Source organism: Anas acuta, chromosome 22 (assembly GCF_963932015.1).
Source record: "Anas acuta chromosome 22, bAnaAcu1.1, whole genome shotgun sequence".
NCBI lineage: Eukaryota > Metazoa > Chordata > Aves > Anseriformes > Anatidae > Anas > Anas acuta.
In genome coordinates, this window is record NC_089000.1 from 2911458 (window position 1) to 2938040 (window position 26583).

A 26583-nucleotide genomic window follows, 5' to 3' on the forward strand; every position below is an offset into this window, starting at 1 on the left:
TGACAGTGCTGTAAGAAATTTACAATGTAGGTATAAACCAAAAGGCAAACAGCTTCATACAAATGCAGAAGTCTGTACTGAAGTGGGTTTTTTTTTGTTGTTTATTTGTTTGTTTTTTTAAGCAAGTGATTTCAGCACCACTCATTTAACCATTTTTAAGCTTTTGGAGAAGCATCACAGCAGCAGAGGTTTTAAGGTGGGATTAGCCTAGCAACAGTGGAGTGTTTGGGGTAATGTTTGCAGAGGTGCAGGCACTTAGGACACTTTTGAGGTGTAGACAATGCAGTAGAAAACAAATGATTTTTGAAAATGTACTGGTGGGAGGTAAAGGTGGCAGCAGGAGCTCTGAGGCTAAGTGGAGGGTGGTTGCTAACATGGGGATAGTGGCCTTCAAAGTGAACATAAAACGTTAAAGATGGAAAGCTCGGAGAAGAGGCAGTGACATTTGAAATGAGAGTTGAGGTGGTGAAAGCCATAAACCAGGTATACAATCTTAGTCTTACTTGAATTGAAGAAAAGAAAAATGCTGCGTTTTGAATTTCAGGGCTGACGAGATGTTATTAGTCTGATTTTCATCTTACTTCTGAGAGGGTCATCCCTACTTTCTTTGTGTGTTTCCATCTCTTGTAAGTGTGCTGCTGTGTATTTCTGTTGCATTTATGTCATAAGTCTGGCACACACTAGGAAAAAGTTGACTCAGATTTGTAGAACTATTTCCATCTAAAGCACTAACATATATAGATAGTTTTTACTGCATTATAAAATGAGTTAAACATGCTGTTGAGCTAATGTCTAATTAGTCCAGTACAGCAATTTGCTTTAAGAAAATGACCTTAAGCCCTGCATACATTTTAAAGCGTTATGACTGCAATGTCTAGAAGGAATCAAAGATCTCATGTTTTTGTTTTTGTTTTTTTTACCCTGCTATGGAAACCTGTCCTGACTGGGACATTTGGGATGAGAATGTGTAGTGGTTAGTAAAATATGAATGAAGAAGGAAGCTGGAAAACTCTGACTATATTTTGATCACCATTCCTCAAGCAGATCAGCAGCATTCAAAGAGAGCATGTACAATGCCAGTATGCCAGGAACCTGCTGATTTACAGCATGCTACCGAAGCCATGAGCAGAAACTTAGCCCCACATACATAATTTTTAGAAATATCTTCTTAGCTGGGCCCAGACTCTCTTCTTCAAAGCGTCACGTCAATGTGCTGAGCAGTTGAACAGGTCAGAGCCAGGCACTGCCAGATGCGTTGGCTGATCACACTGACGCCAGTGGGAAAGGGTCAAATACATGTTGCTTGTCCTTTATCCCAGCAGGGATAAAATTGATTCTAATTAACAGACTTGAGAATAGATGAGTACCTTGGCAGACTTTGTAACTAATTTAAATTGCTCATGCTATTAGTTTAGCCATAAACTATGCATAATTATGAAAGGATGCTGGGGACAGCCACTCTTACATTGCCACCTTCTTAGCTACAATGTACTGAACACAGTGCTACAGAGCTCACTTATTTTGATTAACGTGGAGATTTCTGTTGTCTGACACTGCCTGAGGAAATGTGTCGATACTCAATAAAGTGGTGTTTGAAAGCAGAAATGCAGCGCTGCTGAAGTCAGTTAGTCCTTAACATTGTGACTGTGAGATAAACCTGCCTCTCAGTATATAATCAGTGTCAGACGTACCTTTGAGTGCACTTAAACAACTTAAAATTATACATAGTTGAGTTGTTATAAAAATAATGCCTGGATAGATTCGGGACTGTGATTATTCTGTAGTCTGGCATGTTTCTAGCCACAAGAAAGAGTCTATATAAAGGTGGGGTGGTGTTCGGTATGAGCTGGCTGATACATTTCATCCTGTATGTAAATGAGAATTTTAAAATTTTTGCACCTTTTAAAATAGGTGCAAGTGGAGTTCAAGCCTCACTTCTCATTCGGTTAGTTTTCCTGCCAGCACAGACATCAGCTTGCACCAGTTGTGTCGATAGGGAGCATTTGTCTTCTAGAGAATTCCTCTTTCCCTGTCAGCCCTGCACTGAAGCTGCTAGCGAAGTTCCTCTGAGTGCCAGCTTGGATCAGAAAATGAGCATTGCAGACACTGAACAAAATCTTATTTCAGTGTTCCCTGAAGCTTCATCTTGCAGCAAAGCTCTTCTGTGTTGCTAGGCCTAAGTTAAGAAATCCTGAGGTACTAAGAAATCGTGATGTATTGCTTGAAGAGGTGTGAGGTTTTAAGCAATTGGAATTGTTTGTTCATTCTATTTGCCCTTTGAATTTCTGGGTACATTTTCGAGATTTTCTTCATATCTTTGGAGTGGACAAGCTTGCACCACTTCAAATGAAAGCAGAAATTCTTAGATAATCATTTAACGTTTTGTGCTGGACTCTTAAGGAAAACTTCAAATGTTACAAGACTTAAAATAAATTCTTGTAAGTGGAAAATGTTGTTGGAAAGACACTGCACAGTTCATCTGTCGTTGCCCTTAAAGAAGAAGAGATCAACAATAACAAAAGCAGACAATCAGATATTTTCTATGTGAAGATTAAATTGGTGTTTGTCCTAGATCTGTCATTTTAATCCCCTTGCTAGTAGTAAACAGAGCCACCTCATCTCTGTGATCAGCACATGCACTGGGAGAGACTTGGCTGTTGTCGTTTGGAGAGGGAACAGGAAATCCCGAGGTCACCTTTTAGCAGCTTGGATTTACATCGACTGCAAACTCAAATTCCCTGTGTCCTACCTCCTGAAACAAACTTACCAGTGAGGACGCAACTCAGCTTACTGCCTTAAAGAGGTCATGCTTCCAGGCAGAATATTAAAGACATCCAGCTGGTACAAATACTTCTTTCCCAAAGCAGTAAGAGACCAGGGCTGGCTCTGACCACAGCGAGCTGTCAGAAGTGATGTAAGAACGTTTCCAAGACTCTTGGGACACACGGGAGTCCTGTCTCCCTGAAGTGAGCTGTTTGAGTTGGGTTTTGAGATACGCTGATTGTGCAATGCTTTGGAGTGTTCCTTGTGTTGCTTGGTGTCTGATTTTAAGCTGGGCGCTTTAGAGATTGTCTGGATTGTATTTGTGTTTGAATGTGTGCTTCATGGCAGCAAGAGGTTTGCCTCTCTGCAAGCAAAAAGCTTGGCCATCGAAGGAGTTGGGTTTTGTTTTGAAAGGGGGATGTTTTTTGTGGATTGGTTTGTGTTTTGGGGTTTCCTTTCCCTAGCTGACATGTAACCATTGCAGATTGCTCTGTTGACACCTCCTGTGCTCCTGTGCACGCGTGTGTATGTGTGTGTGGGTAAGCCTGCGCGCAGCGATCTGGCACCTTGCATCGCTTTGCAGCCCGAGTTCAGCAGTGGGTCAGCCAGCTCCTCCTGACATCATTGCACTTGTTTACCACTCACACAGAGGAAGTGCTGTGCTGATGGGTTTGGCCACTGACATTATCTTATTTTAGGCCAGCATTTTTGCAGAATCAGAGATTTAGAAAAGCATTCTACTTCTGTAAGGCAATTTTAGTTCCTCTTCCTGTCTGAGTTAAGAGGGGAAATGAAAAATAGGAAATTCTTAGCCACTGAAATTATGTGACAAGAACGGTACATCATATTGTCATTAAAATTCAGTGCAACTAAATAATCAGATTGCTCGTTATAGAATGAAAAAGATCCATTTCAAAGGGAGTCAGTACAATTAGGATGAATTATTCTGCAATACCTGAAGTGAGGATGGCTTCTTCAGTCACTAAAATCCAGAAAAACAGTTAAAATCCTTCTGTTTGCTTTTGATGCACAGATTTTGGCAAAGTCTGGTTATTTGCTTCAGGCTTTAGACTTGTAAGTGCAATCTCAGCAGTGACAAACCTTCCAGATCTCTCACTGATGGGCCTGGAGAGTGCTGTCAGTCACCACTCCTGCAGATCAGTCCTTTGCGGTCAGTTCATCCAATTAGTGTATTCTTTTTGTGTGCCTCTAAATATTTTGCAGTGGAAGTAAGGATCATTCTATGGGGCATGTTTGTCTGTCTGCTCCATATCGGGCTGTTTTTTAGGGTTACATTTCAGATACTTCATAGAAATAGTTTGCAGATCCTCTGTGCTCTGTAGGCTGTTGGTGGGTAGAAAACCCTTAGGAGCACAGAGCTCTGCTTGCGGTTGAGTTGGAACACACTGAGGGGTTATCGCACCTCCCTATTACATCATTGACCCCTTAGTCACCAGCCAGGTTAATTTGTGTAGTGTATTTTACTGGAAAGTAAAGCTTATCTCATTCTTTCGTAGTTTAATTGATTTTATGTCCAAGTTCAAGTGAATTAACTTTATTTTGCATTGCAGTAGCCTAAAAAAAATGCATCCGACAGGCAAGCAAATCCAAAGGACGGAAACTTCGAGGGAGCAGTAACTTGTTAATATGCTAGAGCTTGGTTTGGGATTGCCTGACCAGCCCCTTTAATTTAATACTCGTCGTTGTAGAGAAGTCTGATCAGAGTTGCTTTGATCAGTTCTGGGTAGAAGTAATTATCGTGAATTTTGATTCTATATTTAGATCCCATTTATTTAGCTAGAGCTGTGCTGGTTTTCATGTTCTTCTTATAAGCAGGGTAACTGCTCCTTCATCTTTGCTGTGGATTGAGGGGATTGGTATCGCCAGTGAAAGACCCCTTGAACCACTGTGCACCCCTGTGGGGGATGCATGCCCTGGGAGCTTATAACCTGCTGGTTCCCATCTTCCTGGGCTTAATAGGCTGAGAGAGTTAAATGGATCCTGATAACAGCCAACAGAAACAACAGATGAGAAGATTTTAGAAATTCTGCCCTGTTGCATAGCAACAGGCACCATTAAAAAATAACATTTTGGAACATACAGAAAAAGATGGGAAACCAGTTAAGCGTTTAATTACTGAGCTTTCTTCTAAGCAGTAGCCCATATTTCTTTGAATAATAAGTACTTATAATCCTTTTGACAGCTTTTGTATAGTTTTGAAATGGTAACAACTGTCTTTTTTTTTGGAGACAAAGAAAGGAGACTTGTAGGGGAGCTTGTCTGGAGCTGTTCCTAGCATCCTGATTATAAATGGGTTTAATGTAGGTATTTTAACTCCCAGTACTTCTCCTGTAGCCTTATGGGAGAAATTATTTTTTCAGTCAAGCTGCATCATGTTATGCATGCGGATGACCTGGAGCACATTTTAGGCCTTTCTGGAGGATAGTTTATAATGACGGCATAAGAAATGTTATTCATCCGTAGGTTTCAATGTCTGTTTTCATGGCAAGCATTCCTTAAGTTTAATAACTTCAAAAACTTCCCCAAGTCTTTCTTTTCAGTGATATTCATACAAGAGCTGGGATTTTCTGTCCAGCTGTGTCTTCTTCTGGTTTTAAACATTCTGTGTGGCTTTCCTTGTCCATCAGAGCTTCCAATCCATTTACCATTTTGTCCACTTTATTTTCTGGGATTCTGTTAATGTGACAGCACAGCAAAATACAAAGTCCCTTTGCTTGTTAGAGGACCACAATGACACATCACAGAACTGCTGAACAATGTGGAGTAAACGTCCCTCCACTTCATCCAGCAGTGTTCTGGAGCAGATGCTCTGAATTAAAGCTAACTTTTTGTACTCTCTGAGGTGGTGTTCAAGTGTAACCGATCCAGGGACTGGCCCTGGGAGTCTGAGTGCAGTTTCAAAGGTGGTGGTGATGCAGCAGCCAACTTTCTGCACTAGAAGCTGAAACACTTCAAGATTTGGCAATCCATTATAGAATAGAAATCATTTCCCAAACATAAAGGCATACTCTTTAAAAAATGATCCAGTTCTGTTGGCCCCCAGTTTGTAGCTCTATAATTCTTGTTTTCCATAAATCTGTGTTAGGTCTTATTTTTTTCCAATGTGTTAGTTAAGAGGTAGCAGACCTTTCGGTCGGCTGTTGATTGAACCGGGCAATTTGAGGAATTACTTTCACCCAGTCAAGGTGGTGGAAATAATACTGAATTGGATCCAAGTTCTTAACTGCACGTCCCTTACTTACAACCCTTCCCTGTCCTCCAAACTTCTGGTTGTTTTTGACTTTACAAAAACAAACACTCTTCCCCTTCAGTGCCAACACAGCTTTGTAAATGGTTAACTGTATTACGTGCACGTTAGACCTGCCACATGTGAAGAACTCTTTACCCTGAGAGTTATATGCAGTAAGTACGAATAATAATGCAGAATTTTGGACGGAAAGCATGGAAACAGCAGACCGTGGCATTTTTGTCAAGCAGACTTAGAAATTTCTTTTTTTCCTTTGAAATGTCATTTACTGACTTCCTGTCGCTTCATCCTGTCTGCTGTCCTTGCGGTACAAAAGGGCTTTCTGCACCTGCGTGTTTACCCTTCCCACAATTTCCTGCGGTCTCTGCGGACATTTTTATATGAACCTGGATTATAGGGGTGGCATGCCAGGCGACTGGAGGCGGCAGCAGGCTTGGTATTTTCACAGGACAGAGCCTTGTGTTCTGTTGGTAGCTATCTGTAAAGCCTTAGCTCAAACGCATAACTTTTAAAACCTTGCCCCTCTCTGCAGCCCCCAGATGTGCCACTTCTTTCTGCTTTGCAGCCAGAGGATTTTATTGCTGGATATTTCTTTGTGTGCTTTGGTTCCCTGGAGCAGAGGCCGGTTCTAACACATGGTGTGGCAGACATTCACCATTAAAAATCTGTCGTTTTTCCCCCCCCAAATGCCTCCATGAACCTTTGCAGGGTGACAGCTTGTGGCCACTTGGTGCTTTTGTTGGAACGTGCACTCCGTTTGACCCTGTCCCAGCGTTAATAGGATTGTAAAGGCTGACTCCTGCGTGACCTCTTCTTGCAAACAACCCTAACCCTTCCCCTTCCTCAACTGCTCTGTACTGCAGAGCTGAGAAGTGTTGCTCCCAAGGCAGTCTGGAGACGCAGTTCATGTTGCAGACGAAAGCAATTGGAAAAACCACTGGAAAAAAGTCAGCATGGGGCCACCTGTCCTTAAATAGTCCTGAGTGTGAGAACAGTAGGCATTTGTTCACTTCTTTAGAAGGAGCTGGTCTTAAATGCCTGTTTGCAGACAGATTATGAAAACTTCTCTTTCCAAGGAAGGCCTCTGCTGAATAGGAGACAGGTGTTTACATATTTTTCTGTGACTTTTTAGGTGCTGCTTTGCTTCCTGCGGAGGAAGAGAAAGGGGTGACTGGGGTACAGTTGAAATTGACATTGCTTAGGGGAATGATGTTAATCCCATTGAGTGCTAAGTCAAAATATAAAGTAATAAAAGTTCTGACTCTAGACTGAAGGAACTGGAATTCACTTTTTTAGTCTCCTTCTGAAGTCTCTGTGGATCTAAATTTTATCCTCATTATTCTATGTTACTCCTGGCCTTAACTCAAAGCAGTTTATAATAAAGACTGTGTGTTGTTGGCAGGGTTAAATTTAAATTAAATTACTATAGTCTGATATCTTTATAACTTGTAAATACTAATCTAGAAATGCTTGTCTGTAAACTAGTTAAACGGGCTTACTCTTCTGATACCGCCGTGCTTACCTGTAATCTTTCTTATGCCAGTCCCTTGCGGCTTTGATATTCGCTTTCCACTGTGGGAATTGAGAAAATTTTGCCACTGGCCTGCTTTGTTTGCTTATTTTTATACAAGTGTCACTAAGGAGCTGGGTTAAGTATTTTGACCTACTTCAGGCATCAAAAGGTTCTTTTTTTCCTTTCTAAAGCAAAGATTGGCTTTTCCCACTGAACAGCCACACCTTTCACTCTTTCAGTAATCTGTCTTTAGCATGCCTCTCCCATGAAGGACTCCTGAAATAACTTGTCTGACTTTGCCCTGGGGGCAAGAGAGGGGAAGGGGTGGAGGAGAAAACCCTTATGCCATTGACAAGCAGAACACAGCAGCACTTTTGAGGCTGTGGGATTTAGCCTCCTGTGCTCATGCTGCACAAAATCCTGCCAGAATTATGGAATACACCGGAATGCACGTCTTGGGAGGACCAACCGTGAGTTAGTACACAGGCTTTGTAAATACACGGGGATAAAACTGACATAGTTCAGTGGATTATCTACACTTTGTACTTCCTAAAAGTACGCAGGAGCTGTCGGTGTTGGATGCAGAAAGGCATTCGTTTGAACAAAGGTCTGTGCAATTACAGATACCAAGTCAACAGAGCAACTTCTGTTTCCCTGGCCTAGGAAGGAGGTTGAAAGGGAACGAAATGTGTTGACCTAGCCAGTACTTCCTATCTGCTGATCTGTGGCAAGGAGCAGTGGTTGATTAGTGCAGGCAGCAGTAATGAGATCAGGCAGGAAGGGCACTTCTGTCTCTCTGCAACACTTTCATCTTTCAGTGCCTGCAAGCTGATACAGACAATTGCTTCATGATTCGAGAACTGCAGACGCTTTTGGTTGGGGGTTATATCTCCTAATCACTATGCTTGTTGCTGTGTTTGAAAAGACCTGTGGTGAACAACTCTGTTCTAAAATACAGTCCTGATAATCCCGAGCGTCAAGAAGTGGCACACGCTCAGTTTCAGAACAGCTTTTGTTGTGGGACACCTTCCAGCACTGGTCTAGTTCACTGGAGGTGCAAAGTCCAGCCCAGCGGGTCTGCTGAAGACACCGTGCCAAATTAATTGAAGATGTTAGAGGGCAACATTCCTCTGCTGTTGTTCTTGACTTACGCCAGCAGTAAGATTGGACCAAACAAGTGAAATAGCCTTGTAAATGAGATAAAATTAACTCTTACTTCATCTCGTGCGCTAATAAAATACCTGAGACTCTAGGAGTACAGAACACACGAGCATATTAGGGTTGATAACAGCTTCAGTTGAGACCTGTGTATATAAATTAGTGGCCTTATCTGATTCTGTGGCGGTCAAAAGCATAACTCCTGCAGACTTCCTTTTTGGTGAAAGGTAAGGATTGAAACCTGTGGCCAGGTTTGGGGGTTTTGGCATGTAGCCAGCGCTGGCCTCTGTTAGAAAGTCTTGCCTTAGTCCAGCAGCAGCTGACACCTTCCTTTTGGCTCCCCTCTGACCTCAGGGCATGTCTCATTAGCAGATTAAGCCCAGAGTTAAACGAGTCCTCTGGGAGCAGAGGGTGCAGCGTCTACAAGCCTGCCACTCTGGCTGAAATGATTTTCCTGAGGCCAGATAAGGATTGCTCTGACTTGCCAGAGGGGAGAAGATAAAGAGATAAGTTTTGTTTTGCAAAATCTGCTCCTGAATAAATCCTGGGAAACTCCGCAGTAAACCGCGCTGTCACAGCCGCTAGCTGCTCTCGGGGTAGCGAAGGGGAAGGTGCGTTAAGGTCCTCAGGCACCATAAATCTCTTACTTCGCATGCCCAGTGGTGGGAAGACTCCTGCCCTGCTCGGGCCGCCTCTTGCTGGCAGCCTGGCACGGGGGCGATGGCTTTCACACTCCACCTGCCGCCCCGACTGCCAGCCGGGGTCAGCCGGAGGTAAGAGCAGGGCAGGAGGCTCGCAGCGGGCCGGCCGCAGCAGGGATTAGCCGCCTCGCTGGGCCACTGCCCTCCCCAATTTTCTGGTCAGTAACTTTTTGAAAGGAGAGCGTGTCTGGGGCGGCAGGGAGGGGCAGGCAGGAGAGGGTGACGAGATGAAGGGGGAGAAGAAATGGTGGCTGGATTCTTTCCAGGGCGGAAAGCTATCTGTCCAAGAACTTCTCCAAGGCACAGATTAAATATTCCTCCATCCACCATTAAATTACCGTAAATGGGTGACTGTGCGATGTCCTGACAGGCTGTGTGCAATAAGCAGTGCTGTGTCTCTTCTCCTTTATACCTCTGCATTTTTCTCCCTCCCAGACAGGAACTTCTGTGTCTGTAAGACTCATTCTGCCCAGGACTAAGCCTCCAGTCAAGACACGCTTACTGCCAGCTTAAAATTAAAAAGGAACGGGGACACGGAGTGGACTCTTAAACCCGCGTCCATGTTTTTAAACTGCTTCCTACTAAAATAGACCTTTTCTTAAACTGCTGTTTAGACTCCTTACAAATGCAGAGCCCTCAAATCCTAAGTAGGGCAGGATAAAGGTAAACCATAGCTTTTTTGATGTTGGCTGAGCAAAGGATGCAATGCGTGTAAAGGGAAGCGAAATGTCAACAGCACAGAGCTGGAGTGTGCAGGCCAGAGCAAACCAGCCCCAGCCCCACAACCATTCATCTGCTCAACAGCAAGCAAAACTTGTTGTTCAGTGGCATTGAGAACACGAGTGATCCGACTCTTAAGCTGTTTAGTTGAGTGGCTTAGTGAGAATGTTACAAATAACACAACTTCACCAGTGCCAGGCAGCAAATTGTCAAATGGCAGATCCTGCAGAAGGAGGTGAATTCAGGAGACCAGAGGGCTTAGTCCACAGGACCTAAAAGAGGCTAAGGACCTATGCAAACAGTGGTGAAACTGTGGCAAGCAAGAAAACAAGACAGAAATACTGCCTGCACAGAAACCCTAGCCAAAGCTCTCTGTAAAGGTAGAGCTGGGGAGCAAAAGAAACCCCAACTGTGAAGCTAATGCAGCCACTAAAAGTCTTGTCTCTCTGTAAAGCCTGAAATCCTAGGAGACCAGAAAGTGAAGCCCTTGCCAGTTTAATTTGTAAGAATTAGGTGTAAGGAAGAAATTGAAAGTCTCATATGATCTTGTAGGAGCGTTCAAGCTTGAATTTGGACCGAAAGCACATTGTACTGAGTTTTGAGTTTTATACGCCTGTAAAAAGTAGCAGAAATGACGGCAGGAAACCTCGCTTCCCACTGTGTCGTTAGGGAACTTTCACCTCCCCCAAAAGAATGGTCTTTTATTTACTGTTTGTCTCTTACGCAGGCTGAAGCCTTCACCTGAGTGTGAACAGTATCAAGGACATGAAAACTTCCCATGGAAAAAAGATCAGTCCTGAAGTTCATGCTGTCAGCAGGATAACCAGCAAATTGTCTCCCCCAGATGGCCCAAACTTTAATGGGGTCACCTTGCAAGAGTTGCCTGTAGGATATTAGAGGTCCCCAAGTAACTGTTGGGGCATAAAAAACGTTATGTCCAAGAGTTGCATCACAGACAGATGTTCCTTTGACAGGTCATCCTTTGCTTAACTGTTCTTCCATGTATGTTTCCTGACGTTCATTGCATCAGTGGCAGCTCTGGGGAGCAGGGGCTGTGCGGATGTTTGAAACAGATGAAAGTGAAGAGTGAGGGACCTACTTTTTATTTTGCAATAGCAGTGGGAAAGCCTGGAGTGCTGGGTATGTGAGGTCCATTTCTTGCCTTATTTACTCCCCTTGTCTGATACCTTGTTACTCCCCTCCCTTCTTCCTGCCCTACCTTCCATCACTCTTCAGCTTGGCAGTAGATTTTGCTGGGGCTGCACTGAACTGATCCAATCCTGCTGAGAGGCTGAGGTCCACACTGATACAAAGGCTGCACATCAAACTCGATGCCTGTGTTGACAGTTTATAGTATTTCTCCTCCCCTTTCCACAGAGATGTAGGTTGTGAAAGAGAGCAAGTGACTGTGTGCAGTTACAGTTACAGTTGAACAGTATTTTGTAAATATTTCCTGAAAGCTTGTGAAATTTCTCACACGTTCTTGATTTCCCTTGAAGTCTGCAGAGTAGGCATACAAAACATCACCCAGTCTAGCTCTGAGCGCAGGAGCATGTAAACAGTCTTTGGTTTTACAAGCTTTGTGTAGATGCCAAAGCCTGATGGCCAATGGTGATATATTGAGGCTTTCGAAGACAGGGCAGTGCACAAGCCAAATTTTTAGCTATATGCTTTCTTACAGCTTTTTAGTCTGGACACAGCTTTTCCCTTGAAAATGAGATCATCTGAGTTAAGGTTTCCCTTGAAATGGCTCTGGCATAATTATCCTTGCTCTGACATTTCTGGTGAACCAACTCACTAGTTCTTTGGTGTGTTTATAGATGCATCAATGATTTACAAGTGGGGTTTGTTGTAAATTTAACTCACTTAGGAAATGGAATGAGGCTTTAGTTTTGCTAAAGGTTTTTGGGTTTCAGCCTTGCTTAGTTGTACTGGAAGAGCTCTTTGACCCTGCCAGAGATTAGTTTTAGTACCAGTTATGAGATAGGCTTAACTAGTCCTTAAAAATAAGCGTGTTAAAGCTTTCTGCAAGGGATTCATTGTGGGAAGGGAACACCGCGGGTCCTAATTTTTTTATGCTTAATCTGCTGTTATTAAGTTAATTGTAGGGATTTGGTTATAAGCAGTGATGTAATTTAGACTTTTTTTCCACTGTTCTTTCAACTTTTGGAAACCTTAAAGATTATTAAATCTTTAAAGTTTTAAGTGTACTTCTTTTTAACCATAAAAATCAATATAACAGTAAGATTCACGCTCAGTATCCAGTGGTATAGGAAATGACTGTAATCCTGGATCACACGTGATTAGGCCACTGCCTGGAAATAACCCCATTCAGAGAGCAACAAAACTTTCCATTTTCGAGGTCCATTTTCTCAGTCCCCTGATCAGAGTAAACATGCATTTGGTTATGTGAATATCCTTATTTATAGTACTAAATAGCATTTTAGCATTATGAATGCGACCTACTGTGAGAAAAACTGCATTGTCCTAAATTGCAGTTGTGAGCAGTAGCCGTCTTTTGTTCTTTCTCTTTTGGATCCTGCTGTTCGAATCACAGAGCAGTTAGATTATTCTGGTAACAGACTCCATTCGGTAGTTTATTTTTTGCAGAATGACAAGGGACAAACCATTCATAACATGATGAATACTGAGAAGGCTGTAGCTTGAAGAGCAAAAAGGATAGATTGACTCATATGTTGATGTTGTAGGTAATCGAGATGGAATTATATTCTTTTTCAGCTTTAAAAGAAATAGAAAACATTACATGCACTAGGAAAAAATAACTTGGTTAAATCTGTTTAGCTGCAGATTAATAGTTTAAAGATAGTGGGGGAAGCACCGTTTTATACTTGAGACAAACCTTGTTGTCTCACTTGGAAAAATCATACTAGGTAAAACCCCACAGTGACAGTTAATGAGCCTGGTAACATTTCAGGTTATTTCTGACTTCTGTGGTAGTGCATTAGTCATGTCTTCCTTATACACCAAATCCACGCTATACAATTTGAACGTCTTGTTTCCTTGGATATCCACTATTGTTCTTTGTACAGGAACTGTTGTATGTTTTACAGTGTTTGGGAATAGCAAATGAAGTCTTACGTGCATTAATTGCAAAATAAATGAATGCTTGAAATCTCTCATTTAAATGTTTGGATTATCACAAACCTCTTGTTTAAAGTGCAGCTAGGACACCAGCCTGCAAGCAGTCAGCATTGCAAATTGTTACCTATCATGTGCTGAAAAAAAATGTTTTACTGCAGAGCAGATGTTATCTCCATATGTAGAAGCAGAAAACCTACCAGATATACAGGAAGGTCAGTTATTTTAGCATTAGAAGTTATCTTTCTGTGTATGTGCATGTCTAGCAAAAACGGGGATAGATATGAAATTTCATGACAGAGAAAATTTGCCAAGTGTTTTGTATATTTGTGGTGTTTGGCTAAAGATTTGATTTTTTTTGTTGTAGCTATTGTGTTGCTTGTAAACAACCTGTAAACAGAGTATCAACAGTGGGATTCATCTACCATCACCATACCAAAGTCCTGCCTCCATGTAATACAAAGCCATTGTTAGTCTTAAATGAAACAATGCGACAGGGACTGGCAGTGAAAACACATCAAAGATGTTCATCGAACTGTTGAAGTTAGAAGCATGTTTTAATTATTTCAAATTTGAAGCAGTTTGGCTCTAACAAAAGTTTTTTGCTGCAGATCATCCTGTGGGGTCGAACTGAGAAATGCCTGAAGGAGACCACAGAGGAAATCAGGATGATGGGGACAGAATGCCATTATTTCATTTGTGATGTAGGAAACCGAGAGGAGGTCTATCGGCAAGCCAAAGCTGTGCGGGAGAAGGTTAGTGTGTGTGGAAACTGTGTGTGTACACAGAATTTAGTAATTCCTCATCTTTGATGAGGAAAAACGTTGTACTTGCTAAAAAGAAATGTAGCCCTCCAGATTATATTGTACAAAGTCTAGCTACCTGTTTTAAGTGATTCAGAGGGTTTATACGGCCTCCAGGCAAAAATGCCAAAAGCTATGAAAATAAGAATGTATTCAGATGTAATAGTAACTGCTAATCTGTGAGGAGAGACATGAGTTATAATAAGTCGTGTGTTTTTTTGCAGGTGGGTGATATCACTATCCTAGTGAACAATGCTGCTGTGGTCCATGGTAAAAGCCTGATGGACAGCGATGACGATGCACTGCTCAAATCACAACATATAAACACCCTGGGACAGTTCTGGGTAAGATAAGCTCTCGTATCTCATGTATTCAGACTTGGGAACGAGAGTGACAGATAACAGCCAGTAAACACGTGGCTGCTACAAAGTCTTTCTAAATGATGCTTGGTAAAATCAGTCTGACATGGAAGCAGGAAACACAGTATGAGGGGCAAAGGCCAGAGGAAAGAAGTCTAAAGAAAAATTTAGTTTGACAGGTTCTCTCAAATGGATTTCAGCTACTTCTAAAATATCACATTAAAAGCTTCCAGTGACATAGCATTTGAAGCTCTTGTATCCCTGTTCTGTGATTTCCAGCAAAATATCTGACGTCTTTTGAGAAATCCTGAGGTCACAGAGGAGAGTTGTCTATGGAGCATGAGAGGAGCATGAGACTGCCTTGCTTTGGGAAGGAAGCTCATTCCATTCTGAATTAGATAATAGTAATAAAAAAATAGCTTCTTGTGATTTCACCACTTCACTGAAGACTTTACCCTCTACAAGATGTTTTTAAAATACAAAGCGCATTCTGTTTGTGGCCTTTATCTGTGGGCACTGCTTACATCTGCTCTAGAAATATTCTGTTGTTTTTCTACGCAAACTCTGCCTGTTTAAAAGCTTTCAGAGAATGCAAGGCAACAAGGCCGTCTCCCACTCCTTTCCTAACTTAACAGACAGTGCAGTTTAACGTGTCTCTTTGTCACCTTATTTTTTCAGTAACTAAGTATTGTTTTTGTTGTATCTCTGCTGAGCAAACCTTTTTTTTTTTTTTTTCTTCCTGTGTTGTTCTTCAGACCACCAAAGCATTCCTGCCAAGGATGCTGGAGTTGCAGAATGGACACATTGTTTGCTTGAACTCTGTCCTAGCCTTGTCAGCCATCCCTGGTGCCATTGACTATTGCACCTCCAAAGCCTCGTCCTTTGCCTTTATGGAGAGCCTGACCTTGGGGCTGCTAGACTGTCCTGGAGTGAATGCCACAACAGTCCTGCCCTTCCACACGAGCACAGAGATGTTTCAGGGCATGAGAATCAGGTCAGTCCAGGGGAACTAGAATAAAGCATCTCATTTTAAATGAATCATCAGAATACACTCCTAATTAATGCTTCATTTAGTTAAGAGAATTTGATGTCTCATTTGGCTGCCTGGGAACAGAGGGTCACTCTAGGCCACCTGGGACTCATCAGACTGGTTCCCTCAGTTTGCTGGCATATTCGTACAGCTTGCCTGTACTGTGTGAGGCATTTGCTTCTACCGAGAAATCTGAAAGCTATTTTTCTCTGGGTGTATTTGGGCCATTTGCAGCCACTAGAGAGGGAGGGTAGGCAATCTGAAAACTGAGGTCATTCAAAAAGGAGCAGTCTACAAATTACTTGAGAATTAACAGTACAAATTCCTTCTTTATCCACTGAAATACTCAATTCTTTCCCATTAAACGGAATGAGATCCATTTACTGAAGAAAGGCTGTCACTACCTCCTTTTTAGCTCTAAGAGACCAAGCTAAATAAAAAAAATAAAAATAAAAAAAAAAAGGCTGACCAAATTAATCTTTTACAATCAGCAAAATAACCTATTAGTTTGTGCTCTCTTAGTCAAGGAAGTATGCAGTGTCGAGCCACTATAGGAGCCAGGAAAAGCCTTATGTTTGGTACTAAAAGCAAGGAAGGAAAATACTCACTCGTCTTTCACCTGTCAAGAATTTGAACCAAGCTAAGAGCAGCAGAGAGGAAGAACACCAACACTGAAGAGACAGCATTTGACCTTGGTTTGCAGACAATTTAAGAAAGTCTCTGAGTCAAGGTCCTGAATACTCTCTGCCACTTCATCCTAAAGGCACCAACATGCACATTCCTTAACTATTTAGCTAACTCAGTAGTACAGGTTGGAACAGTACCTCATACGCTTTTCTGCTACTTCCAGCCTGCTTTGGGGGATGTCTGAATGCCAGTAGCCAAAGAAAACTCAGTGAATAACAGGACTTGGACAGTGATATCTTAAAGGAGTTTGGTTAACAAATAATTATTTTATTTTTTACTTTATTTATTCAGGTTCCCTAATCTTTTTCCTCCTCTCAAGCCAGAGACTGTGGCTAGGAGGACAGTAGAAGCCGTGCAGATGAATCAAGCCTTCCTGCTCCTTCCATGGACAATGCATGTTCTTGTCATCCTAAAAAGGTAAGTATTTCCCTTGCCCAGCAATAGCCTTGCTAGTCAGGCAAGATTGGCTTACAATCTTTGCTGTCCACCAAGGTAAACCTCAGTTTGACTGTTACCTGATAGTCAGGATCAGACCAGTTCATCCCTTCCCAGGAGAGTCATAGAAGCAAAAGAGGGAAAACTTGATGAGGTTCTTATGGCAGATTTTCTTCCTTTACCTGTTTCATAAAGTACCGCCTTTAAGAAATGAGTTTCACTCCCAAAATTGTGTTTCCTGAGGTTGGAACTGATATCTGGGAAATTTCTTAACAACTAACATATGCATCGAGTTGATTTTGATTTAGTAAGCCGCTCTTTGGACTCTGTGCTTTGTATTGTAAAGGATTTCTGTACAATAAAGTATGTATATCACAGCTGTATTTAGAGAACATTGTTAAAGCCGTGAAACTGTCAAAAATATTTTTCTATATGATTAGGAAAGGAATTTTAAAGTGCCTAAGGAAAGAAAGTCATAACTTCATATCCCGATACAACTGAATACAAAATACATTTAAAAACGTGTTTCCATGCAAGTCTTTGCAAAACCTGTTTTGGTCAGGAACTGAAATAAGACATTGTGATTTCTGTCAAAAATAATTACGATACTGCATGCTGAACAGGAAAAACATATGTACATATTTACACTTCCTCTTTTTGGAGTAGACTAAAAGGTTTGTCTGGTCTGCTTACTTTCTTTCTGTTTCTCCTGCAGCATTCTCCCTCAGGCAGCACTTGAAGAAATCCACAAGTTTTCTGGAAGCTACACCTGCATGAACACTTTTAAAGGGCGAACATAGACTTGGTGATGGAAGGACTATTCTTCAGTGAAACCAACACAAGCATGAAAATCCTGACAAGACTGTGAATCAGCAGTCTTGGCTTTTAGCCTGTTCATGTGACTTGCGCTGCTTTGAGGCAACACATTTCTTGCAGGTCATATCCATAGTAACATGACCTTTGCACAGGATTGAATGACTAGACTATGGACCCTTGGAAAGACAAAACAAAAGCTTGAAAAGTTTATATGATGTTTAATTCTTAAGAGTTCAATTGTTAAATCTACTCATAGGTTTAAGATGTAATTTTTGTTTTTAAAGTGTCTGTAATCTGTCTCAGCTGAGAGGCAGCACATCACAGCCCAGACTTTATACATTCTCTTCAAAGGAACTGCAATTGCAAACTGATTATGATTTCATTTCAGCTTTTTGAATGGGAAACTTTAAAAATAGTTTGAAGAACTACAAGTTATGGACATTTAATGGAAGCTTCTTTCCATTCCTTCACTTTACATTGATGAAGCTGTTCCCAGCTCATGTCAAGGAAGGAGCAAGCTGTGGAGCAAACTGCTGTTTCCTTTGTTAAAGGCCACCCAGATCTTCCCTCTGAAGGACTGTTCTGTGTCCGGGAAACCTGTCTTACGGCACCTGTGAGGGCTGGAGGGGGATGCTCAGTCAGGAGAACATACAGTTTGAATAGTGGAAGATTCCATCAATGAGCTCATATATGAAATTTAGTTGTCTTTCTGAATATTTTTGTTCATTTATGATGAAAATATATATATATTTTTAGCATTAATCCCAGATTGCCACGCATGTAGGCAGCATCACATTGGGGATGCACTAAATCTAGAACTACAGCTAGAGCCTGCTTGTACGAACACACATTCACTGACAATCCATAGAGAGTAAAATCCATTGTATCAATCTGCACAATGAAATAAGTGGAGTAATTCTCTGAAAATAGAAGAGAGAGTACTGTAGTGCTCATGAAATGTGAAGTTTGGAAGCACAGTTAGCAAAGATCTGATTAAATGCACGTTGAATTCAACTGGGAATATACCCATTGTTTTTTAGGGACATTGAATCGGGCACTGATCAGTCAAAAGTGATAATCAGCCAAAAGTGATAACTATTGCTTGGACTGAAATGCCAGAAGCAGCTAGACATTATTTATTTTTGTAATGATATACTCTGACAGCCCAGTAAGAGCAACACCACATTCCTGTGCCAGATGCAGCGTGCAACACTAGGCACAGTAATGTAGTCGAAACAAATCAGAACACCACTAAAAGAGGCACTAATGTAATTGCAATACAGGAATGTCGCAAGCAGGACTGGAGGACACCTGAATGAAACACCTGAAGGAAAGCCACATGGTTAAAGTACAGGAGTAAAGTTAGCACTCCTGGCTTAAATGTTGACCTTTTTTCAGATGTCCTGTGTGACCTGGAGCAAGATGATAATCTCAAGGTGCACCTTGACCTGCAAACCAGATATTTCTAGTGTTTCCCTACCTCGAAAGTTATAAGTCTTACTACCTTAGTGCTTGTCAAATGCTCAACAAATTCAAATGGAACACTCTATAGAAAGGTTTTATGCAAAAATCTAGAAAAGGAAAAAAATACCTCAGAGGTTGCAATCTATAATTTCTTACAGAGATCTGAGTTCCAGCAGAAAAGCTGTGAGCTGCATTTGAGATGTTTCTTTGGCTCTGCCCTGTAGAATAGAAATCAACTACGTAGAAGCAATGATGTGAATGTTAAAATCTGAAGGCCTGATCCTTACTGAAAAGCAGTAAATGTATCTATTCTTAAGCAGTTCAAGAGGAAGATATTGCAAAAAATGTCATTGATGCGAACCCCTTTGCCTGCACGGGTACTTTGGGGGAGTTCTCTCTAGGTCAGTGCTTTCCTTCTGAGTGCAGAACATCCAAGCTATAGCAGTGTGCCAGCTTTGACATGGTTTCTTACAATGGAGTTTTGTTTTGAATTCCTAGATGTCTGAGTCTCTCTGGAGAAGATGAAACTTTGATCTCTGTGATTTTGATGCCCACACTAATAGATGCTTTCAGCTTCATTTTTTTGTCAATTTTGGGGAGGAAACCTAATTCATTGAAAACACAGCTGCAGTGAGGGGAGACCTCTTCCAGGATCTGCCAAGAATACAAAGGTACTACACTTAACCAGGAGACACATGGGAAAGGAAAAGATGGTTCGTCACCTTAGGCACTGTCATCCTTTCTATTTTCTCATTCACCACAGTCAGGAATGCCAGGCTTGTAGATGTGAGAGCAAACAGAACTGGTGAGACAGGACACCTCACAGTGTCCTTAAATCAAACCTTTATGTTGAGACTCTATTCATTAATGACATCCTAATGCAAAAGAGAGGTTAAAAACTAGTGCACACATTGAAATGCAATCTCCACTCATCTCCAAATCCTGTCCCTTACATGAATCGGCTTTTTCTGCAGTGCATAAAAGATGTTCCCTATCTACAGAGGTTGTCTTACATACTAAGTGCTGTTGATTTCTTTCTAATGAATATAAACAAGTCAGAATGTAGCAGACTCATCGTCTCACTCCTCTCATACACACACACATGCACACTTCCCTCTCTCTTTCCCTCAGGGTCTCTGAGCGGACAGCAGGTCAAATAGCAGTCACAGTGGGGGAGAGGTATGCAGCAAACAGAAAATAATGAGGAAAACATTGACTTTGCTTTTCAGATAGTAAGGAAGAGTTGGGTAAGAGAGTTTCTTCACTTGTGAATGTTGCGAGATAGAATGCTGTACATATAGTGAGATACTTGCAAGTCTGGATGAATACGTATGAAGAGGGTTTTTTGTTTTTTAAAAGAAAGCCTCTGGAATGCCTGCTGAGGTCTGCTGTCCCTTTGCACATAAGGTTGGTATTGGGTAATTCTGAAGTGCTGCAAATGTGGACAAGCTTTGTAGAAGCCTAAGGCCTTCTCAAAGGCATTTCCGCCCTTTGACTTATTTTAATTTTGGTTTTCCCTGCTCTCTCCACTGCCTCCTGCTTTCCACTCCACTAAACTTTTTTTTTTTTCCCTTCTGTATTCCTGTGTCATTACTGCACTTTTCAGTGCCACCATCTTGAAGCCAGATGTCATACAAAGGGTCTGGACTAAATCTAAATCAGGGTATGTATTTATTATGCAGCTGGAGGAATCAAGGTGAAGCTGTAGGAGCAGGTCAGAGAGGTTTCATATGAAATTAGGTAAGTTCTTCAGGTTTTACTTGCTCTAATCTATGAATTAAAAGGCTCTTACTGTAGTTTATATACAGGAGTTTGCTGCCATTTTAAAATTGGAATGATGATAAAGAAATGGTAGTCATTGTGGGACATGCATTGTCCTGACGTAAAACCCCTTATTTAAATAAAAAGACTCTGTATTTAAATGACCCTCTATTTAAAATTTAAGTATTTTCAGTTTCAGGTGGTTTTAGAATCTGATAGTTGTACCAAGGAATTTTCATAATTAGCAAGTCAGGGTAGGGAGAGAGAGGCTGGAAGGAGTCATTTGTAAGTAAATCTGATTTTTATTGATTTTGTATTTATTTTTATTTTTTGATTAAAAAAAAATAATAGTATCTCATTCCTTGATGCAACTTTGGTAAACTTTAAAAAGATCCTTCCTGCCGTCTGGTATTTTTAGGAGGATGAAGAAAAAAGGAGTGAGCCCTGAAAGTGGGAACTAAACCCTACCTACCCGTGCACTGTTTTATTGAGGTTGAAAAGTGACAGAGTCCATCCCAATAATTCTTCTAGAATCACAGAAAGTGCCTGGGCAAGTGATTCTACTGTTTGCAAAGAGAAACTTGTTGTACTTTTATGTAATGTGTTAATTAGTGTGGGTGGATATGACCAGATCTAGTCTTGCAAGCCTTTCAGACAACTCCCTGAACACTCCCACCTTGAGATATTAACAGATAGCATTACACTTGCCAAATCTCATAAAAGCCCACTAACAGACTTAATGCAGGCACAGTGTAAGTGGGTGCATTTATTTCAAAGAGAACACATCTGTTTGTAGCAGACATGAATTCGGCCTAGTGTTTTCTTCTAGCTGACATTCGACTGCTGAGGAAAGAATACAGGGTGACCTTGGATCGTCTATTTTGCTTTTATTTCTTCATGTGTCTTTAATAAACTAAATCTGGGTGATGGCCACTCTTTTTGACAGCCCTTGCTCATAAGTTTTTGGGGTAAAGCAAGCTTATGTCAAATGTATTTTACACATTTTTCACCAAACAAACAACAGCTCTGAGAACCAGGATATTCTGCATTGTCTTTGCAGCTCGCACCTCCCTGGTGCTGAGATCCTCAGTCTTGTGTTGTTTCTCAGCCTGCTGGAGTTCGGAAACTGAGCAAACCCCGTCAGTCACAAGCAGCAGTTGCAGTCAGCAGTTAACAGAACGCTCTTTGTTGGAGTGCTTTTCTGAAAGAGGGCTGTGAATAGTGGCAGGCACCTCTCACACACTTTGGCAACTCGGAGAAAGGCAAGAAGAAAACCTGAACTTCACCTTGTCCCCTGCTGCTCATTCTCTTTTTATCCAGCGTGTCCCGCAGGAAGCTGGCAATTCAGTCACCTCAGTGACCAATAAACTGTCTTCCTACCCTCTATTCTACTGAGATCGCAACAATACCTTACTTCAATACCTCCACAGAGCTAACAGTTTCAACAGAAACAACCCTTTCTGTATTCTCAAGAAGAGTCAGATTGGCAAGGTAATGTCTCGGACAGACCAGACGTGGTTTGGGGAGGCTCAAGTACTCCAGTCAGGGGCTAGAGATGGAAGACACAAGGCACAACTTTGCTGTTGCCAGTTTGATAGAGGGTTCTCCCTGCTCCTGTCTTCTTTAAACATACACCCTCTTTTGTTTCTGTAACAGATCCCTCAAGCCCTCAAGGCTTTAGCAGAAACATACTGATCCAGCCTCTGTGGACTGGATGCAACTTAAAAGAATAGACCTCTGAGGAGACAATTTATAGCTTCACACCTTCCCAAAGAGACCAGGTTTATGAGTTCCTTATGTTAGCATTTGCCCCATATCTGAGTTTAAAGTAAGGAGATTGTGCTAGCACTGTCTTAAGTAGCAAGAATTCTCAGAGCCCATTCCAGTTCCTCTGAAGAGAAGTCTGAACAGAAACATAACGAGATATTACACGTATGCTCACCTTTGCTATGGGTGTTACATCATATTAACAGAAAAGGAAACATAAGGCTGACTTTTCTGCACAAATCTACAGAAGAGCAGTTCCTCCTTAAGTAGAAACTAAAGCACTCAAGTGCAAGTACAGGAGAAAACAAAACAGAGGATAGATACAATCTTAGGGGGAGTGTGGTGGCCCTAAACAGCCAGAGGCAAGACTCCACCTTATATTCCTGAAGTTGTACAATAATAGGGGCATTGTGATTTTCATCCAAATACAAAGTCTATAAAAAGTGTTTGTTACTGCTGTTTATTCCTGTGGGTCACCATGCCCTAAAAAGCAGTCTGTTAACTTCGTATCTTGCTGGCTCAGAACACTCCAAATACTCCTGTTATGGTTTGCTGTCTCTTGTTTTATTTTTTTCTGAGGAAGGCAAAGAAACCCATATATGTAAAAACAAGGAAGGGTCATTTTTGACTCACTACTCACTTTTTCTTAGTCAGCTGCAAAGGTCATCTATCATGCCTAAGTATTAGGACATGGTTCTGTGGGTTGCATAGCAATCATGCTAACCTAGTAGTACTAGGTAGATGTGGTTCACTTTTTTTTTTTCCCCCTTATGCAAAATCATTATGTTATTTGAATTTTATTTATCTGAAAGAGCTGCCTCTGTCCTGTACAGGCTTCTCACAGAGAGGCATCCTTGGTAATGAAATTTCCCTATGTTAATCCAATGGTAATGAAAAGAATGCAAAAGTGAAAAGTTGCTTCTGAGATTTTCCCCAAGCATCTTCTCAAGCAATGTAGAATTAATGTAGATGAACAGTATTTGAACATCATTGACCTAAATCGAGAAATCTTAGAAACCTGCTGGCTCTGTATGTAAATGACCCTTCCCAAATTGACTTCCTATGTGTCTCCAAAGCAGTTCACCACTGAGATTTGACCCCTGACCAGTTCCTTCCTTGGAATCATCATTTGCAAACATTGAGCTTTGTGAATGCATTAACTGAAACTCTATCTTCCCTATTTAGGCACTTTGCAGCATAGCCACCAACTGCTGCTTCTGGTTTGGGCACTGCTATGGAGTGCTCCCAGATACTGCCCCAGCACATTCCAATATTAGGTATGACGAAAGGAGGCAATTCATTGCTATCTTTGCCAGGAAAGTCACTATTTAGTGTCTTTATGCAGAGAGAGGACAGAAATAAACACAGAGGTGATACAATTTCTGGGATATTTGTCTATATGAAAAATGCTGTCATATGGAATAAAGGCTTAATATAATAAGGGTTCATCTCAGAAGAATGTTAATGGAAGATGGAAAAGGTTGCAATGGAAAACAAGTGAGATCAGAAAACACAATTCCTCTTCCTGGAGCCTGCTGAGAATGCTGATTTCATGCAGACTTGCTATAGTCAAGTCAGTTCACAAGAGACTTGCATTGTCATTATACCCCCTGCAACTTTGCCTATTACAAGTATACCAGAGGTGACAAGCTCATTGTCTCTGCTCTCTCAGCTGTTGAGTGTAGAAAAAAAAAAAAAAAAAACTTTTTTTTTTTTTAATACCAATCCATCAGAGACTAAATCAATTATTGGGTTTAGTGTCAGCCTGAGATAATGGAGGAGATTTTTTAAGGTACCAGAAAGAAAAGTCACAGCATCTCCTAGCTGATTTCTTAAGGTGTCAGGTGACATTTATCACTGTGAATGATAAAGTAGGAAAAGTATGAATAAATCAGCAATAGGATTAAACACAATCACAAATCAATTTGTCAGCTATTGCTTTTTTTTTTGCACCAGGGCTCTAAAGTAATGGAGAATACTTGTAGAGCTGGACAACAATTTATTGCCATTCTAAGGGCTATGCTAAATGGAGTAGTGAGATTGGCACCAGCAAGCAAAGCATGTACTTTGGTAGCTGAATAGTCTGTAACTTTTAATATTCTAATGTTCTTGACTATGCAGTATCAGCTATCTGACGTGTTTCTCAAATGCAAAAAAGCGCATCTTCACCCACATCATTATCATACTTCTGAAGCAAACACTTTCAGTTTCTTTGTTGTCCAGTTGGCATAGGTGAGGTTTAACAAGCAAGAAATATCGCCTAGAATTTCTTCAGGAGTAATTTGATGATGACGCAAACAACTATTTATTTTAAAAAAAAAAAAGCCACATGCAAACAGCTATGTTTAATCTTTCAGTAGAATGATTGCTTTGGTTCTACCATTAGAGTTACAGCATTGAGCCTTCTGACCTCATTTTGATTAGTTTTAAACATATAGTCAATGCATCATCATTCACTCCTGTTTTAAAAATAATTTTCCTTATACATATCTTCTCCATTCAAACAAGTTAAAGAATTACAAGTTTTCTCATGTAGAAATTATAATTTTATTTTTAACTCAGGCAAGTACTCCACACAACTCTCATTCCCTACATCAATTACAAGAAAAAAAAAAAAAAAAGAGAGAGAGAGAGAGAGATGTCATGTTTCCTGTGAGACAATCTGGTAGTTTGCAATCTTCAGTACTTCTGCTTGAAAACCTCTTCATCTTTCAGGCAGATTTGTCATGGCTTTTAATCTTGTACTACAGAGGAATTTATATTCTATGCTTCTTCAGTGATAGTCTTGCAAGTGACCTCTTACAGAAGATGTTCTTTTGAATGAGCCATAGAAGCCATGCTGAGTTTACTTTAGTTGGGTTTGGTTTTTGCTGATCCCTTCATTTTTCATCATTCCATCTATCTATTCCAATTTTTCCTGTTGGGGAGGCCTGTGTTTTGAGAGTTCCTGAGCCAGAATGCTGTGCATGCAGATTATTCATCTCCTCGCCTTCCCTTCAGGCAGTCTCTCACCTGTGCGTGCCTGTGTCCACACCTTCTCATACATTAACATTGCAAACTGCCCTAAATATCTTTGAGATTAGCTTCCTTTAAAGCATGAAATGTACTAAAAGCCCGCAGAGCTTGCATTATGCTTGCTTAGCAAGTTGACAACTGCATATTCTTTTTAAGGTCTTCACGATTTGAATTTGAACTGGGAGGGACTGTTAGGAACTGGTTGGCCTGAACACCATAGTTAAAGGGGAAATTGTAAATTAAAAGTCAGGTATCAGCAATGAAAGAAGGCAAGTTTGCTGAAATGCACAATACAGGTGCAAAAGGTACAAAGAGCTAACACAGATTTAGGTGCAATGTTCTCATTTCTTGGGACAAAGAATTGAAATTTGGATCTAGTGGCTCTTAATGGATCAGTGCTGATGAAGCAGAAAATACACAATTAAGCACACAAACACCTTCCATCTGTCCGAATGCTGGAAATATGGTGCAAGCCTTGAACTGTAGGATACTCAGCACTGCCGTTTGATTTCTTCTGTTAATTTACAAATCAGAAATACTAACATAGATTGGATCTAATGATACCTAAAAGTGTCCTCGTGCGGCATGAAGTACAGATCATGGTGGATCTGCTTTAAGGATAATAACTCATATTCTAGTGGTTTTCATTACAGCTAGCAGTACTTTTTGGCAAATCTTGCTGTAAAATTAGCCTGCCTTCTTATAATGGATTATTTTTAAACAGACTTCTTTCAAAAAATAATTTATCAAATAGTTTAAATACACAGTGGTTCTCAGCCAATAATTTGCTTGTGAGTTATTCACCATAACTACCACTTTGAGTGTTTGCCATTCATTAATGTGTAGTTTTCCTGTGGAACTGGCCATCCAAATCTCACAGTGGCTTTACTTTCCCCTGGCTGGATGACTTCCAATCCCACAGAAAGCTTTGTAGGGGCTCCAATATGTCTGATGATGACTGTAAGATGGCTTCTGGCAACAATATTAATGCAAATGCATATTTGAATGCACTCTTATGACATATTCCAATCTTGTGATCAAAAACTTTCTTACAGAAATCTTCAAGGGGAAAAAAAATCTTGGGTTACTGTCAAAACTGCATTTGCCTTTACTTAGAGCAGCAAATGTTCACAGTCAGACTTTGATTCTTTGAAAGGATTCACCTCTTCCTTAACCTTGGATTGTAAGGTAAAAAAAAAAAAACAACAGATATATATATATATA

The 26583-nt window shown here is 40.9% G+C and overlaps 1 protein-coding gene across 5 annotated transcripts in view; it reads left to right on the plus strand.

Moving 5' to 3' along the window:
- DHRS3 (dehydrogenase/reductase 3) overlaps window positions 1-24969 on the plus strand; it is a 46016-nt gene extending 21047 nt beyond the window's left edge. For all 5 annotated transcript variants that reach the window (XM_068658894.1, XM_068658895.1, XM_068658893.1 and 2 more), the window contains 5 exons: window positions 13834-13977; window positions 14250-14369; window positions 15140-15378; window positions 16393-16518; window positions 17252-24969. In XM_068658894.1, the coding sequence (XP_068514995.1) occupies window positions 13834-13977; window positions 14250-14369; window positions 15140-15378; window positions 16393-16518; window positions 17252-17336 (714 nt within the window). In that variant the 3' untranslated portion in view covers window positions 17337-24969. The remainder of the gene's footprint in view (window positions 1-13833; window positions 13978-14249; window positions 14370-15139; window positions 15379-16392; window positions 16519-17251) is intronic.
- Window positions 24970-26583: the final 1614 nt, after the last annotated feature.